The sequence below is a fragment of the Panthera onca genome, chromosome F2 (genome assembly GCF_046562875.1).
Source record: "Panthera onca isolate mPanOnc1 chromosome F2, mPanOnc1 haplotype 2, whole genome shotgun sequence".
Classification (NCBI taxonomy): Eukaryota; Metazoa; Chordata; class Mammalia; order Carnivora; family Felidae; genus Panthera; species Panthera onca.
Genome location: NC_138356.1, coordinates 29,449,843 through 29,463,137, shown reverse-complemented (window position 1 = coordinate 29,463,137; position 13,295 = coordinate 29,449,843). Strand labels below are relative to the sequence as shown.

Below are 13,295 nucleotides of genomic sequence, written 5' to 3'. Positions count from 1 at the left end.
CATGGTTTGGGAGTTTGAGCCTTGCATCAGACTCTGTGCTGTCAATGCAGAACCTGCTTTGGATCCTGTCTGTCTCTCTCTCTCAAAAAAAAAGATATACAAAATGTAATTGTCTCATTAATCATCTCCAACAATGACTGTTAATAAAGGTGCTAATATAAGAAAAAAGATTCTATTAAAAAGGACATTAATGACAGTATGATATATCAGGAAAATTCTCAAGTCAGATTTTTCAAGTCAATTCCTTTATAATATGCTGAAAACACTTTTACAGTGGCAAGCAAGCTAATTCAAATTTATTTTCTGCTTGCAGAAAATATTACATCTGTATCATTTATGCCTGGTTTCCCAAAAATGGCAGTTCTGAGGTCTAGAATCACAATAATATTATAGAGAAACTGCTTACGTTAAACCAAAGTTTTAACAAATTGGCATGATGTCAGTGAGTGATAAATGCTTAGAAGAGTAAAAACATCCCCTTTTTCTCTCATATCCATAAATGGCTGAAAATGGCAGTGACATTCATCACCTACACAGGCAAAATGTCCTAGGATTCTTAGGTATCTCCTATTCCTGGGTTTTTGCTGAGACAAAGATGAAGGATAGGATGGTAACTCTCAACAGCATGTGATAAAATTTACAGAATGTGTTTTTGGTAACTATTTTTATGGAATTTCCTGATTCCTATTTTTAACGTTCAAGCATTGAGAAAACATTATGCTAAGGAGCATTTGGTAATTTTCAAGACTTATGGGTACCCAATAAGGACAATATTCCCATTTTTCCATCTTAGTGACATAAATGCACTAGGACAGTAACCATAGTCTTTTTCAAAATAAGTATAAAAATAAAAGCAGCCATAATTAGAAATCTGCCCTGCTGCTTAAGGAGAGGAATAGTTTGGGCCTGCGGGACCTAAAGATTTATAAGAATTTAATAAAAATGAAATATTTCTCACTTAAGAATATGATCTAAAATGCAATCCAAGGAAATAACTCTCATCTTCCTTGTAATACATTTTAAGGGAGTTGAATCACTAAATTTATACATGTTAAAATTATACTGCATTTAAAAATCAGTTGATTGTGAAATTCTTGAGTGCCTAGGATTAAGCAACATTTAAATTTTTATATCAAGCTGCAAACTTAATCTTATCTTGGGAGAATCATGTTTAATCTTATGTTAAGTGTTCTACACCAGTGCCAGTAAATTAATATTCTACTTTCTAAGAAATATTTCTGGATGCTTTTCTTTAAAACATCTTTTTGGGCATTGGTTTTTTTATATTAAATATTTAATTCTTAGCCTTAAGAGGGAAACATTAAATGGGAAAAGGATGAACAACATGGGTTTCTGATGTTATACAGGAATGAAACCATACAGTACTGTTTTCTAGCAATGGAAAAATCTAAGTTCCTAAGCACTCTTAAAATATAGTATACTCCCCCACTTCCAATTTCCACTGTTACATAGACTGTTACATGGAAGGATGAGTTTCTGTGCGGCATTAAGAGATGGAAGAAGTGGGTTTCAATTCGGCTCAGTTCAGAGAATAGAAAAGCATCTCAAGCTAATATGAACTGCAATATGAGGTGATGAGCTGGAGAGGAGTATTTATGGAATGAAATCAATCAGAGGCTGGGTAAACAAGTGTAATTGTGTCTAAGGTTCTTTCAGTTCAAAGATTCTATTGGTCTATCTAGTTAACAGAGGTATATACATGTTGATATGATAGCCAGCTAGACACCACCTCATCAAATAGCGTTAACGTGGTTGGATGCATTAAATGTCTCTGGAAAACCAAGATTATAGTTTTTCTAATGGTGACTTTGCTATGTACTATCAGCTCATGGTGAGACCCCATACAGTGAAATGTCAGCGTAAAGACTCTTTCAAGAGAAATGAAAGAACTGTGACCCAAATTAGGATCATGATTGAAAATCCTTGGTTTCCAACAATGCGTGGTGTCATTTAAACTAATTATTTGTAAACTCGAAAGAGAGGTCAGTGAGGAGAGTCACCCAGACTTGTCATTGTGATCATATGGGACTGAAGAACGCCCAAGTGAAAGAAGATGGGGAGAGTGCCCGGCACAGAATTAAGGGAATACCAATACTTATGGGGTCAAGAGGAGATCTGTATGAAGGAAATTAGTCATTAACAGAATCAAATGCTGCAGAGGTGAGGATCTAGCAACTAGTCATTAGCGGCCTTTATGAAAATAGTTTCGTTCAAATATTTAACTTGCAATCCAGATTGCAGTGCACTGAATAGTGCAACCCCTGCTGAATTCTATGGCTATGTTCTTCTCAGACTTTCTACATATGTCCTTTCTGAATAGATTTCATGCTCCTGAAGGGACAGTATTTTTAATTTTTTTTAATGTTTATTTTTTAGAGAGACAGAACACGAGTGGGGGAGGGGCACAAAAAGAGGGAGACACAGAATCCTAAGCAGGTTCCAGGCTCTGAGCTATAGCAGACCCCGATATGGGGCTCAAGCCCACAAACTGAGACTGTGACCTGAGCCGAAGCCGGACACTCAATTGACTGAGCCACCCAGGTGCCCCCTGAAGGGGGAGTGTATCTTATTAGAAGAGCAACAGAACTTTTTCTAAATTCGTTAGAATCAAACCTCTGTTCTAATTTTAGCCTTAATAAGAAAAAACTCGTAGAACTATTTTAGATGTTGAAACTGCGTTTTAAATGGAAGTTCTGACTATGAAGAATTATAATCAGTACTTGGTTCATCTGACATGTATTTAGTAATAGCCTACTATTGCAAGAGACTGAGAAACACAAGACCACAAGGGCCTCAGTAGGGCTTACAATGGGGAATTCGTAGGTTTGAAACAATGGCAGATTTCTGGTTCAATTTGGTAGTCTTTAGTCTTCTGATTCAGTGTGAGTCTTTAGTCTTGGGAATATTTCCTAAGGGATTTGATGGAAAGTATTTTTCAGTTCAGATACTTTGGCTCATTTACTCACAAGCTTAGCATTTTCAACCTATATCCAAGATGACTGACAAGTCTAATTTAATCATAATCTTTTATGAATGCAGATGTTAATGAAAGACTCCCAAATAGTTTACATTCTCAAGGCTGTGGAAAATAAACGTCATAGTACTTTGTACATAGTATGTTCAAGTACATAACTTGATTAAGGCTGAGGCTGATGTAAAAACAATCTTTTAATATGGGATAAAGTGGCAATGAAAGGGCCTAGATTAAAAAGTGTATGTTTTGGGGCGCCTGGGTGGCTAAGTCAATTAAGCATCCGACTTCGGCTCAGGTCATGATCTCACAGTTTGTGGGTTTGAGCCCCATGTCGGGCTCTGTGCTGACAGCTCGGAGCCAGGAGCCTGCTTCGGATTCTGTGTGTGTGTCTCTCTCTGCCCCTCCCTACTTGTGCTCTGTCTCTCAAAAATAAATAAATGAAAAAGAATTTTTAAAAAAAATAAAAAGTATATACCTTAATCAGCCAGTAAGTCTCCTCTCTTAAAACTCTGAATGTATTTCTGAGTTGGATGTATTCTTGTTTCTATTAAGGTCTTACTGTCTAATCAGAGCTAAAATGGTAAGGTTTTTATCCTTCTCAGCTAAAATGGTGCCACCAGGACATTAAATCTTGTTGCTACTCCAGGTCTGCAATTCTGAAAAGAAAATAATTCATTGCTATTTAGAAGGCACATGATTCTTCAGTGTATGTATTGCAAGGACAAAGAAGAGAGAGAGAAGATAGATGTGGAGAATTTATAGATCAGGGGTCAGCAAACTGTGCCCTAATTTTGTTAAGTAAAGCTTTATCAGAACACAGCCACACTATTCATTTACATGTGGTCTATGGCTGCTTTCATGATACAACAGCAAAGCTGACTAGTTGGACTGAACACCTTATGGCCCACAAGGCCAAAAATACTTACTATCTGGCCATATACAGAAAAAGCTTGCGGGCTCCTACAATTTAGAATCCTGGCCAAAAAAACTGTAAAATACATAAGCGCACACGTGACAGAAGCTTGGAATTTTGAACACTGATCAGATATTTGATACTGAGATTAATTTTAGTGACATTTAAATATACTATGCTAAAAACAGAGCACATCAAAATTGAATAAGGATATTTCCTTAAGAATAACTTGGAGTGGAAGGAAGTATAGAAGCTTGCAGTTTCATCCTTTGAGAAAAGGTGATGTTCTTTCCCTACGCCAAAAATAAGTGGACTGAACATTAACCCTAAGTGTGTGCAAGTGTACTGAGCTGCTTTACTGGAAGGGAAACTCCTCTAGGTCAAAGACTTCATCATCCCCTCCTTTCCCCAAATAGGAGGTAGACCGTTAAGGTCTCAGTTTCATAAATGGACCTCAGTACATAAATGGACCTTCTGAAGAAGAGCTTGTCTAATCCTATAGACTTGTCCAGTATAGTTCTTGTCCTATAGAACTAGGAGACACCTAAAGAGTAACCATTCCTATCCCAGAAAAAGATAAATAGCTGACATAAATATTTTTGTTTACCACTTAAGACAAAAATGTTAAAGTTCATTCAAAAATTATACAGGAAACATCTTTTTTTCTGCAGTAACCTTAAGATATATTTTCAAGGAGAAAGTTTTCTTTCTCCTTATTATGAAAGGAGACAATACAAAGTGCCATGTATGCATTTTCTGGGGTGCCTGGGTGGCTCAGTGGGTTAAACGTCGAACTTCAGCTCAGGTCATGATCTCACGGTTCAAGAGTTTGAGCCTTGCGTCGAGCTCTGTGCTGACAGCTCAGAGCCTGGGGGCTGCTTCGGATTCTGTGTCTCCCTCTCTTTCTGCCCTCTCCCGCTCAGTCTCTCTCTCTCTCAAAAATAATAAACATTTTTTAAAAAAGTGCCATGTATGCATTTTCTTAACTTAATCTGCTCCATTTTATATATTTAGTTATCCTACCTATTCACAACTCCCAATCGTTCCTGCTTTTTAAAACCACTGATGTGAAGGGACTTTTTGTTCCCTGCTTAATTTTGAATCTTTTCCCTTTGCAAATGGCTTGTAGTAGAATAATTGAGAACAGAATATAGTGTGATCTCATCCATCACAGGTAACCATTTTCTCACAAATGGGTATTATATATATATCTATATAACTAAAGAAGAGTCCATAGGCTAAAATGGGAGCTCACATTTTTGAGTATAGTATAAGTCACCAGTAGCAACAAAGAAAGAAGGGCCAGAAAACAGACTGGATGCCAGTAAGTCACCTACCTTCAGAAGACCCACATAAGGGCAGAAGTTTAGAATGAATGACTCCAAAAAACTGCCAGAAATCTAATGTAGGATTCTAATAAACATCTTTAGACCTATGAAGTAACAAAATCCTAAAAGAAGGTAAATTTAAGACTACCAATAAAAGAAAATCCACATCAACATATATAAAGCTGTTGTTCAAATCTCCCTTGCCACAGGTGAGGATAATTCCTTGGACTAGAGCTCTTGGACATGGATTCCGTTCCTAGAACTGCGATTCTTTGGAATGAGTTAATTATTTGATCTAATCCTTTAGGTGGCAATTACTTTAAAAATTAGCATAGTAAAACCTACTTTGGAGAATTACCCATGTGTCCATGAAAATGCCAACATCCCAGTTTAGGAATCTAGGTCTTACCATAATCCAAGTGGATGGCTCATGAACAGGGGAGAGGGTGACAAAACTACTAATCTCCATCTTCCACATGAACACAATCTTTCATATGGCAAAATATAAATGCCTACACAACATGTCTCTTTACAAATATAAAACTCATCATCAGCAACAAAAGCATCAGATCTAAATGATCTTTATTGATGCATTGCTGCACTCTACATCAAAGTATAAACTCTAATAGGGTTTTTCACATCTTCCTCACATACACAGAATATTAGATACTTTAAGATGTTAGTGGGGGCTATACCAGTCATTTTAAAACAAATATTTTACAGCAAATGGCTAATACTTAATCTTGTCACTAACTATTCCAAGTTATATGGATGGTGTAGGTTAAAAAAAAAATCAAAAGGCTATGTGCACTGAGATTTCTATCATGATACCTGCTATAAGTTGGGTTTGGTTATTATGTCTTCAGATAGTGGTCACCTATGGGGGTATTGTGGGAAAGGGTCCAAAGGAATCCCACACATCCTGTGCTTGGCAACACAAACTACTTGTAAACGAAATTAGCTTATTAACTATATGCCATTAGATAGTAGCAAGCAAATTCCTAAAAAATTTGCTGACGGTCTTTTAATCACTTAGTAAATAATTTTGAACTCAGAATGCGTGCCAGAAATTACATTTAAGTTCACTTTGTAGTCTCTAATTTCAGTTTTCCCAAATCCTGGATCCCAAAACTGATTGCAAAGTCATTGTTGTAACCTCTCTGGGAATCAGTTATCAGTCTGTCAAAATTTCTTTCAACCTAGAGGATCCTGGTGGCTCAATCGGCTGAGTGCCCAACTTTGGCTCAGGTCATGATCTCACAGTGTGGAGTTCGAACTGCTGCTGTAAGTACAGAACCTCCTGCTCCAGACCCTCTGTCCCCCTCTCTCTTTGCCCCTCCCCTGCTTGTGTGCTCTCTCTAAAAAATAAACATTAAAAAAATTTCCTTCAACCTAAAAACTTATACAATTGGGGTACCTGGGTGGCTCAGTTGGTTAAGTGTCCGACTCTTGATTTCAGCTCAGGTCATAATCTCAGTTTGTCGGTTTGAGCCTTGCATTGAGCTTTGCACACTGATCATGCAGAGCCTGCTTGGGATTGTCTCCCTCTCCCTCTGCCCTTCCCAGCTCACAGTGTTTCACTCTCAAAACAAACAAACTTTTTAAAAAATTCTACAATTATCTTGAAACATTTTGTGTCGCTGAGTGACTGTTCAGACATGTGCTAAGAAATGATTGCCTCCTGTGTATCTTTCACTAATATTCTAAAACATACCAAATTATGCCTGGAAGATTAATAATTACTTATTGCCAAACTCTGGTTGGGTTGGAAAAAAGAAATATCTGGCTGGCAATCAGAAAGTATCAATAGCATGTAAAGGCACCATGCAGTAATACAGCCTATTTTTTAATTCCTATAATTAACTGAATAGATTTCTTGTGGTTCATTTTTTATTTCCTTTAGTTCAAAATTGAGAAAAAGTTACAACACAGACGAAGACCTGAAGGACCTTTAATTTTCTCATCTAACCAAGGACCCAGTAATTTAATTTCCTATACTACCTTCCAAACATTGGTCTGTGATGATGTGCAAAGTGAAAAAGAAAAAAGCTCAAATAGCAATTTTTTCCATAAAGCTAAACCAATCGTTCTTAATTTCCACTGTATCCTTTTTGGTGTCATGAGATACTTACACATAATCTTATCGATGTTCTTGCTAAACCAGATAAAAAACTGGTTAACTACAATGGTCCAAAAATTTTTAAGCGAAAAACAAAACACCTTTGGATAGAAATGTTTGGTCAATTATTACCTTAGCCAAACGGCTTATCAGGTAATCTTCCACTTTCTCTAGAATATCTCCAGCAATAGGACATCTGGTTTCTTTCTGAAGCAATTACATTTCATCTTTGGATAATTACTAAAAGCTGCTTTTTAATCTGGAGTCAAATAGTCCCAGTCTTAACCTCTTGGAACCATACAGAATATATGTAATTATTCTGCCACATGACGGCTTTTATAAGTTTAAGACACTAGGCTTTTACACGTTACATGGCCACCCTTCTCCAAACAAAACTTTCATTTCTTTAGTAAAGTCTGTATCTGGTCACTCTATGATTTCCTTTGTTCTATTACTAACACCACAACCACAAATACCTAAAAAAATAATAATAAAACAAGTATGTTTTCTCTATATTATTAAAGTTACAGACACCCAAAACATAGATTTACTTGTAATTCATTAGTCTACTAATACGCAGTAAATATGGGATGTAGTTTACCTTTGCTTTTCAATCCACTTCCAAAATTATGCACACGTGTAAATTAGAGGGGAAATATTTTAATGTTTTCTAAAACCTGTAAAGAATCCCAAAAGTAATAAAGATTAAAAGATAGATGAAATGCTGATTACAAATCACTGCTATCTATTAATTAAAGCAGCTCTCCAAGCATTACGAGGAGGTAGTTTGAGTCATTTATGCACTTCATATAAAAACATACAAACCAAAAAACCCTATTATGTAATTCAAACGTGTAAACCTTAAGTACAAAGATATCTGAATTATACATAAGTCAAAGTTTACAAAGGTGCTCCCCTACCCCAAATAGTCCAAATTAATACACTTTCAAAGAAATCTGAATTAAATGTCAGAGTCAACAAAATTCACAAAGCCAGAAGCAAGTTTAGTGCTCACAAGTTTATATTTTTAGGTTTGATAAAGATTCTTGTGTATTTTCTAAATACACAGACAAAACAGTTTTGGAAGTTTACATACATGTCTTAGGACACTTATACTAGGTAGGTAAATTACATTTAAAAAATTGGTCTTCGTAAAAGATCTTCCCCAAGAGCTTTTACAAACAGCAGGCAGAAGAAAGCGTTCTTTTATGTTTACAGTGTTTAAAATGCTGATTCTCCCATTTCATAATGGCCTCAACCATCCCTCTCCTCAACCCAAAATTTTGTTCTCAATAGCCAGTGTACTCCAAATTAAGTACCCAATGTCATAAAATTCAGGGCCAGAAAACATCTTTTAAAGTGTGCTTATCCCTAACACATTTTAAACTATCTAAGAACTGTTCAACTTCATTTGAAAGCAGGGATACAGCAGGAAAAAACTTGCCATTTTAAATCCTAAAGTGACTAAGAAAAAACACCTGTTAGTTCTAAGCACATATATTATGTACCATAGTTAAGTTTAAGGATCTGGGTGACTGAACGGCACAAAAACTGGGGTTCGCATCTAGTTCTTCACTTTAAGACCATCCTTTTAAAAATAAAAATGCCACAGCCAATTAATAGCATGTGCTATACTGAGGTCAGGTGTCTTATTTATAGTCAGGTGACAAAACTGCTGTATTAGGAGGAAAAGACTGATAAGGATATTTGAGGGGGAGGAAAGATTAGACACTCAAATTCCTAACGTATGATGTTTTATGGGGAGAACATGTCTCCATACACAAACTGCTTTTAAAGCACTGAAACTCTACAAAAGTTTAATGAGGCAGTTAATAGAGCCCCCTAAAAAGAACATGGGCTTCAGAATCAGATCTGGTCAAAACCCAGCTCTACCACTTAGTAGCTGTGTCACATCGGGCAAGTTATGTTATGCAAATTTCTTGGAGCCTTTTCTCTTCCATAAAATGGAGACAATAGCACCCACCTTAGGGAATTAGACAAAATAATGTAAAGCGCAAGGGCACATGTAGGCACTAAAACAATGGTAGCTTTTGAATCATTATCCAGAAAAATAAACTCTTCTATGTTGACAAAATCTTTAAAATATACATAAAGCTTACCGAAGTTTTTAAATTTATTTTTTAAAACTCCTCTTCCATCACACTTTGCCCCGTATTATACTCCTCCAGTCATCTTCAGGCTTTTTACAACTGTACTGTATGAATATAAATTTCCCAACCCTGATCCTTTCATTTTCTATTTTCTCCCCCTTTCCTCTTGGTTCACATCTATTATTAAACTAAGATGTATTAGGCTCCTATTATGCACCAGACATTGTTCTAAGCGCTTTACATGAATTAACTCATTCATTTCTCTCTTCTCCAGCAGGATGGCTCTACCAAAACCAGCTAGTGTTTCCCTTCCCCCCGCAAATTTCAAAGCTATTCATTAGTGTTCAGCTTCCCCTTCCTACAGTTTTTTTAAGCTCTTAATTGCTAGGGTGCTAAAATTTAGCAAAACATCTAGTGAATATGAATAATGAGGGCCAATAACAACAATGCAGGGACCATATGGAAGTAACTGTCTCTGAGAATTCTAAGAAATAATACATGATCTTGATTTATATGAGAGGGTCTGTTACTAGAGCAAATAGGAAAGAAAGTTTATATTCTTCCTCTTCATTAAAATTACAAGCTCTAAAATATGCTTCTCATTTAAAATATAAGTTACAAGAGAAAAATTCAGCAAATGTATAACACATAATTCTGCCAGGGCTCCACAGACAAAATTATGAGTATTTCATTGTCACCTTGAGACCAATCATAAGTTCTTATTATCTATCAACTTCCTGAAATTGTACTGTAAGTCAGAAAAAGAATATACTTTAAAAAAAAAAAAAAAGTCCAGTAGTATACCTTAGTACTAAAACTATTTTTAAAAAAAGACCTAGAAGGGAAAAGGCAGTCCCTCGAGATCATGAAACAAAATAAGTTAGGCAGTCAGCAAGTAGAAAAATCTGTCAGTTCTGTTTCTGGTAAAATGTTTACTTTAAAGAAGAAATTTTTATATAGGCTGAGGCTAATATATTCAAGAGTATAAACATTATTCCTTTGGATTACCTTTCTAAAAACAAACTTTTAAAGTATCATATTTCAGTTGACTAAAAATATAGCCAAATCTGTCACAACACAACATAAAAAGTAATGGACAATTATAGAATATTTTAAATTAACAGTAACAAGCCATCTACATCAAACCTTGTTTCCAACTAAAACCAAAACAAAAGCACAACAATCCCGTAGTGTACCAAGTGTGTATTTCAATTTACTGTATGCAATCTAACAAAAATTTGGTCATAATTTACCAGATATACATAAATGATTTAAGTAGTAAAAGAAAATTCAGTTTAAAGAGAGTAAGTTCATATCTTGAGGAAAAGTAAAAGTACATTAAGAATGTAAAGCCAAGTCCAGTTTCTATGCAATAAGTGAACTGTAGTCTAATAAAGCAGATTTAGGTGATTTTCAGATATATATCTTTTCTCTTTAATATATATTTATATATAGACAGATCTACCAATTGTAAACTATGGTTTATTTTAAAGGAGGGGGATAATGGGATGAAAGAAATCTTTATACTATACTTACATATTCACAAAGCAGAACATTTTACGTTTAAAATACTTTTTCATTCATAGTATCTTTGCCCAACTAACGTCTACTTTGGACCCCACCAGAATTACATTATACTCATTTGTCTAGAACACTGAGAATAAGATGTACTCTTCAGTCTTAAACAAAAATCAAAACCAAACTATTCATGTCAGTTTTACAATTATGTAGAAACTACAATAAAGTTTAGATGACAAAAGATGTATCTAACCATGTAACTGTATTTTATATCTTTGATTTATCCAAGCAAAAACATCAATGTCTAACATTAAACCATTATAGTACTGAAGTCGGAGACAATGAGAAAGCTTGTCTCTTAAAAAACCTATCAGCTTTTCAACTTTGATCAGATGGAGCACCAAAAGGATTATGTCTGTCAAAGTATACTTTGCAATTTTTTCCACACAAATAGCATAATTTAGTGACCTGATATAAAATAGGAAAATATACTCAATTTCTATTTAAAAGAAAGCTGAAAATATGATATCCCTCAATCTTATATAATATACAATATGTTCCTGATAAATGTCATGCATGTTAATATTAATTATGTGAAATGCTGCTGTGAGTTTAACAATCAGCTAATTCATCTGTCATTAGGCTAAATAAATCTGACAATTTCAACTTAATACATCACCCCTTGTACCCTGAAGAATTTAGTTAACAGAATAATTGTAAAGCCTCTCAATATCTTATTTGTAAGATTTTTGCAGATTGTTGAATCATGGTGACTACCAGAAAGACTATATATGAAGATGTAGTAACTTTGAGGAATTGAAAAAATAATGATCTATCATAATTTCAAAACGTTCAATATCCCAGTAAGTATCAAACAAAAGAGAATGCACTTTTTGTGTTATTTTTAATGATAAAAAGGGCACAGGAATAAAAACCTGATATTTCACTTATATTGCATAACAAGCTAACCAAACTGGACATGGAGGTCAAATTAGGAAACAAATCATTTTCCTTATTGTTTCTATGACGACTTTTCTTTCGATTAGATTTCTGTCTTTTCATATAGGACTGAGGTATAGTACACTGGCAAAAATAAAAAGAGGCAAACCAGAATAGTGCCAAAGTAACAGATACCCAAAACCGAATACCATGTCAGAAAACGTCATGTCATATAGTAACCATTTATCGATTACAGCAGCAGGAGAAAGTTACTTCTAGATCATAATCATTTTAGTGGTATTTGTCAACTTCGCCATGTTAACTTTGCAACATCATTTCTTCATTTGTAAAGTAGTAAAATTCATGTCAAAAAGGAAAGGGGGAATGGAGGAAGTCAGTTAGTTCATTCCAATAAATTACCTCTCCAGTTCTTATAAACATGCCCATCAGCACAAAATTGAGAAATAATACCTAAGACTAGAAGAGACTTGGTTTAAGTTATGAAGCAAATTAAAATGGAAAAATACAGAAAGGTAGAACCCATGGGGTTGAAAAGGCCCCTCACTGAAAATCTGTATTAAAAAAAATAAAATTAATAAAAATAAAAATAGAAACAAAACTCTACTAGTACAAACTAGCCTGAGTGGTTTGATGGACAGAGTAATTGGGTCAGCTGTCACTGTAGTCTTATAAATGGGTTTTCTTCATTCATGTTAAAGTGGCACATGAATGTAAGCTCTTTAAGGACACATACTATATATTCATAGGACCCAAATAGTTACTGTATATCCTATAAATAAAAAATATTTTTGATAACTGACTGAAGATGGGACTCCATGTAATCCAACCACAAGGTTGTTTGCTGTACAGTCCTGTGCAAATATAAAAAAAAAATTTTTTTTTGCTATAAGGCTTTTTGACCCTACAGTTTTCACAGCAACATAACTACCATCCAGCATGTACCATATTTTGCAAGCCTTCAAGTTCAACAATTCAAATTGTCGATTCATATTATGTCCAAATGCAGCATCCTTGAGGAGTATAGGTCAGTTAATCATCTAGAGACATACAAACATCTCCTGATTCATCCCATCGAGATGGATCATTCTGATCTTCTCCATCATCAACCAGCTCTTCGTCAGCTTCTCCTACTTCATTTTCCTCATATTCTTCATCCCGAGGGAAATCTGTATCCTGTCCCTGATCTACACCTTCTTGCCCTCCTGGTTGTGATTTATCTGCACAGTCTACACAAACACCATAGCGTCGAGATCCATGTCTTATTCCAACACTGGCTGCTAACATGAAGATCTTCTTACACACCATACATTTGTATTTTTTATCCTTTTTATGCACCTAATTGAAGGGGGGA

General features: G+C 35.1%; 1 protein-coding gene across 2 annotated transcripts in view; it reads right to left on the bottom strand.

The window, feature by feature from the left end:
- Nucleotides 1-8,354: 8,354 nt before the first annotated feature.
- The window catches only part of ZBTB10 (zinc finger and BTB domain containing 10), a 37,067-nt gene continuing 32,126 nt past the window's right edge, over nt 8,355-13,295 (bottom strand). For both annotated transcript variants that reach the window (XM_060610785.3, XM_060610784.3), the window contains exon 6: nt 8,355-13,279. In XM_060610785.3, coding sequence (XP_060466768.1) covers nt 12,974-13,279 — 306 coding nt within the window. In that variant the 3' untranslated portion in view covers nt 8,355-12,973. The remainder of the gene's footprint in view (nt 13,280-13,295) is intronic.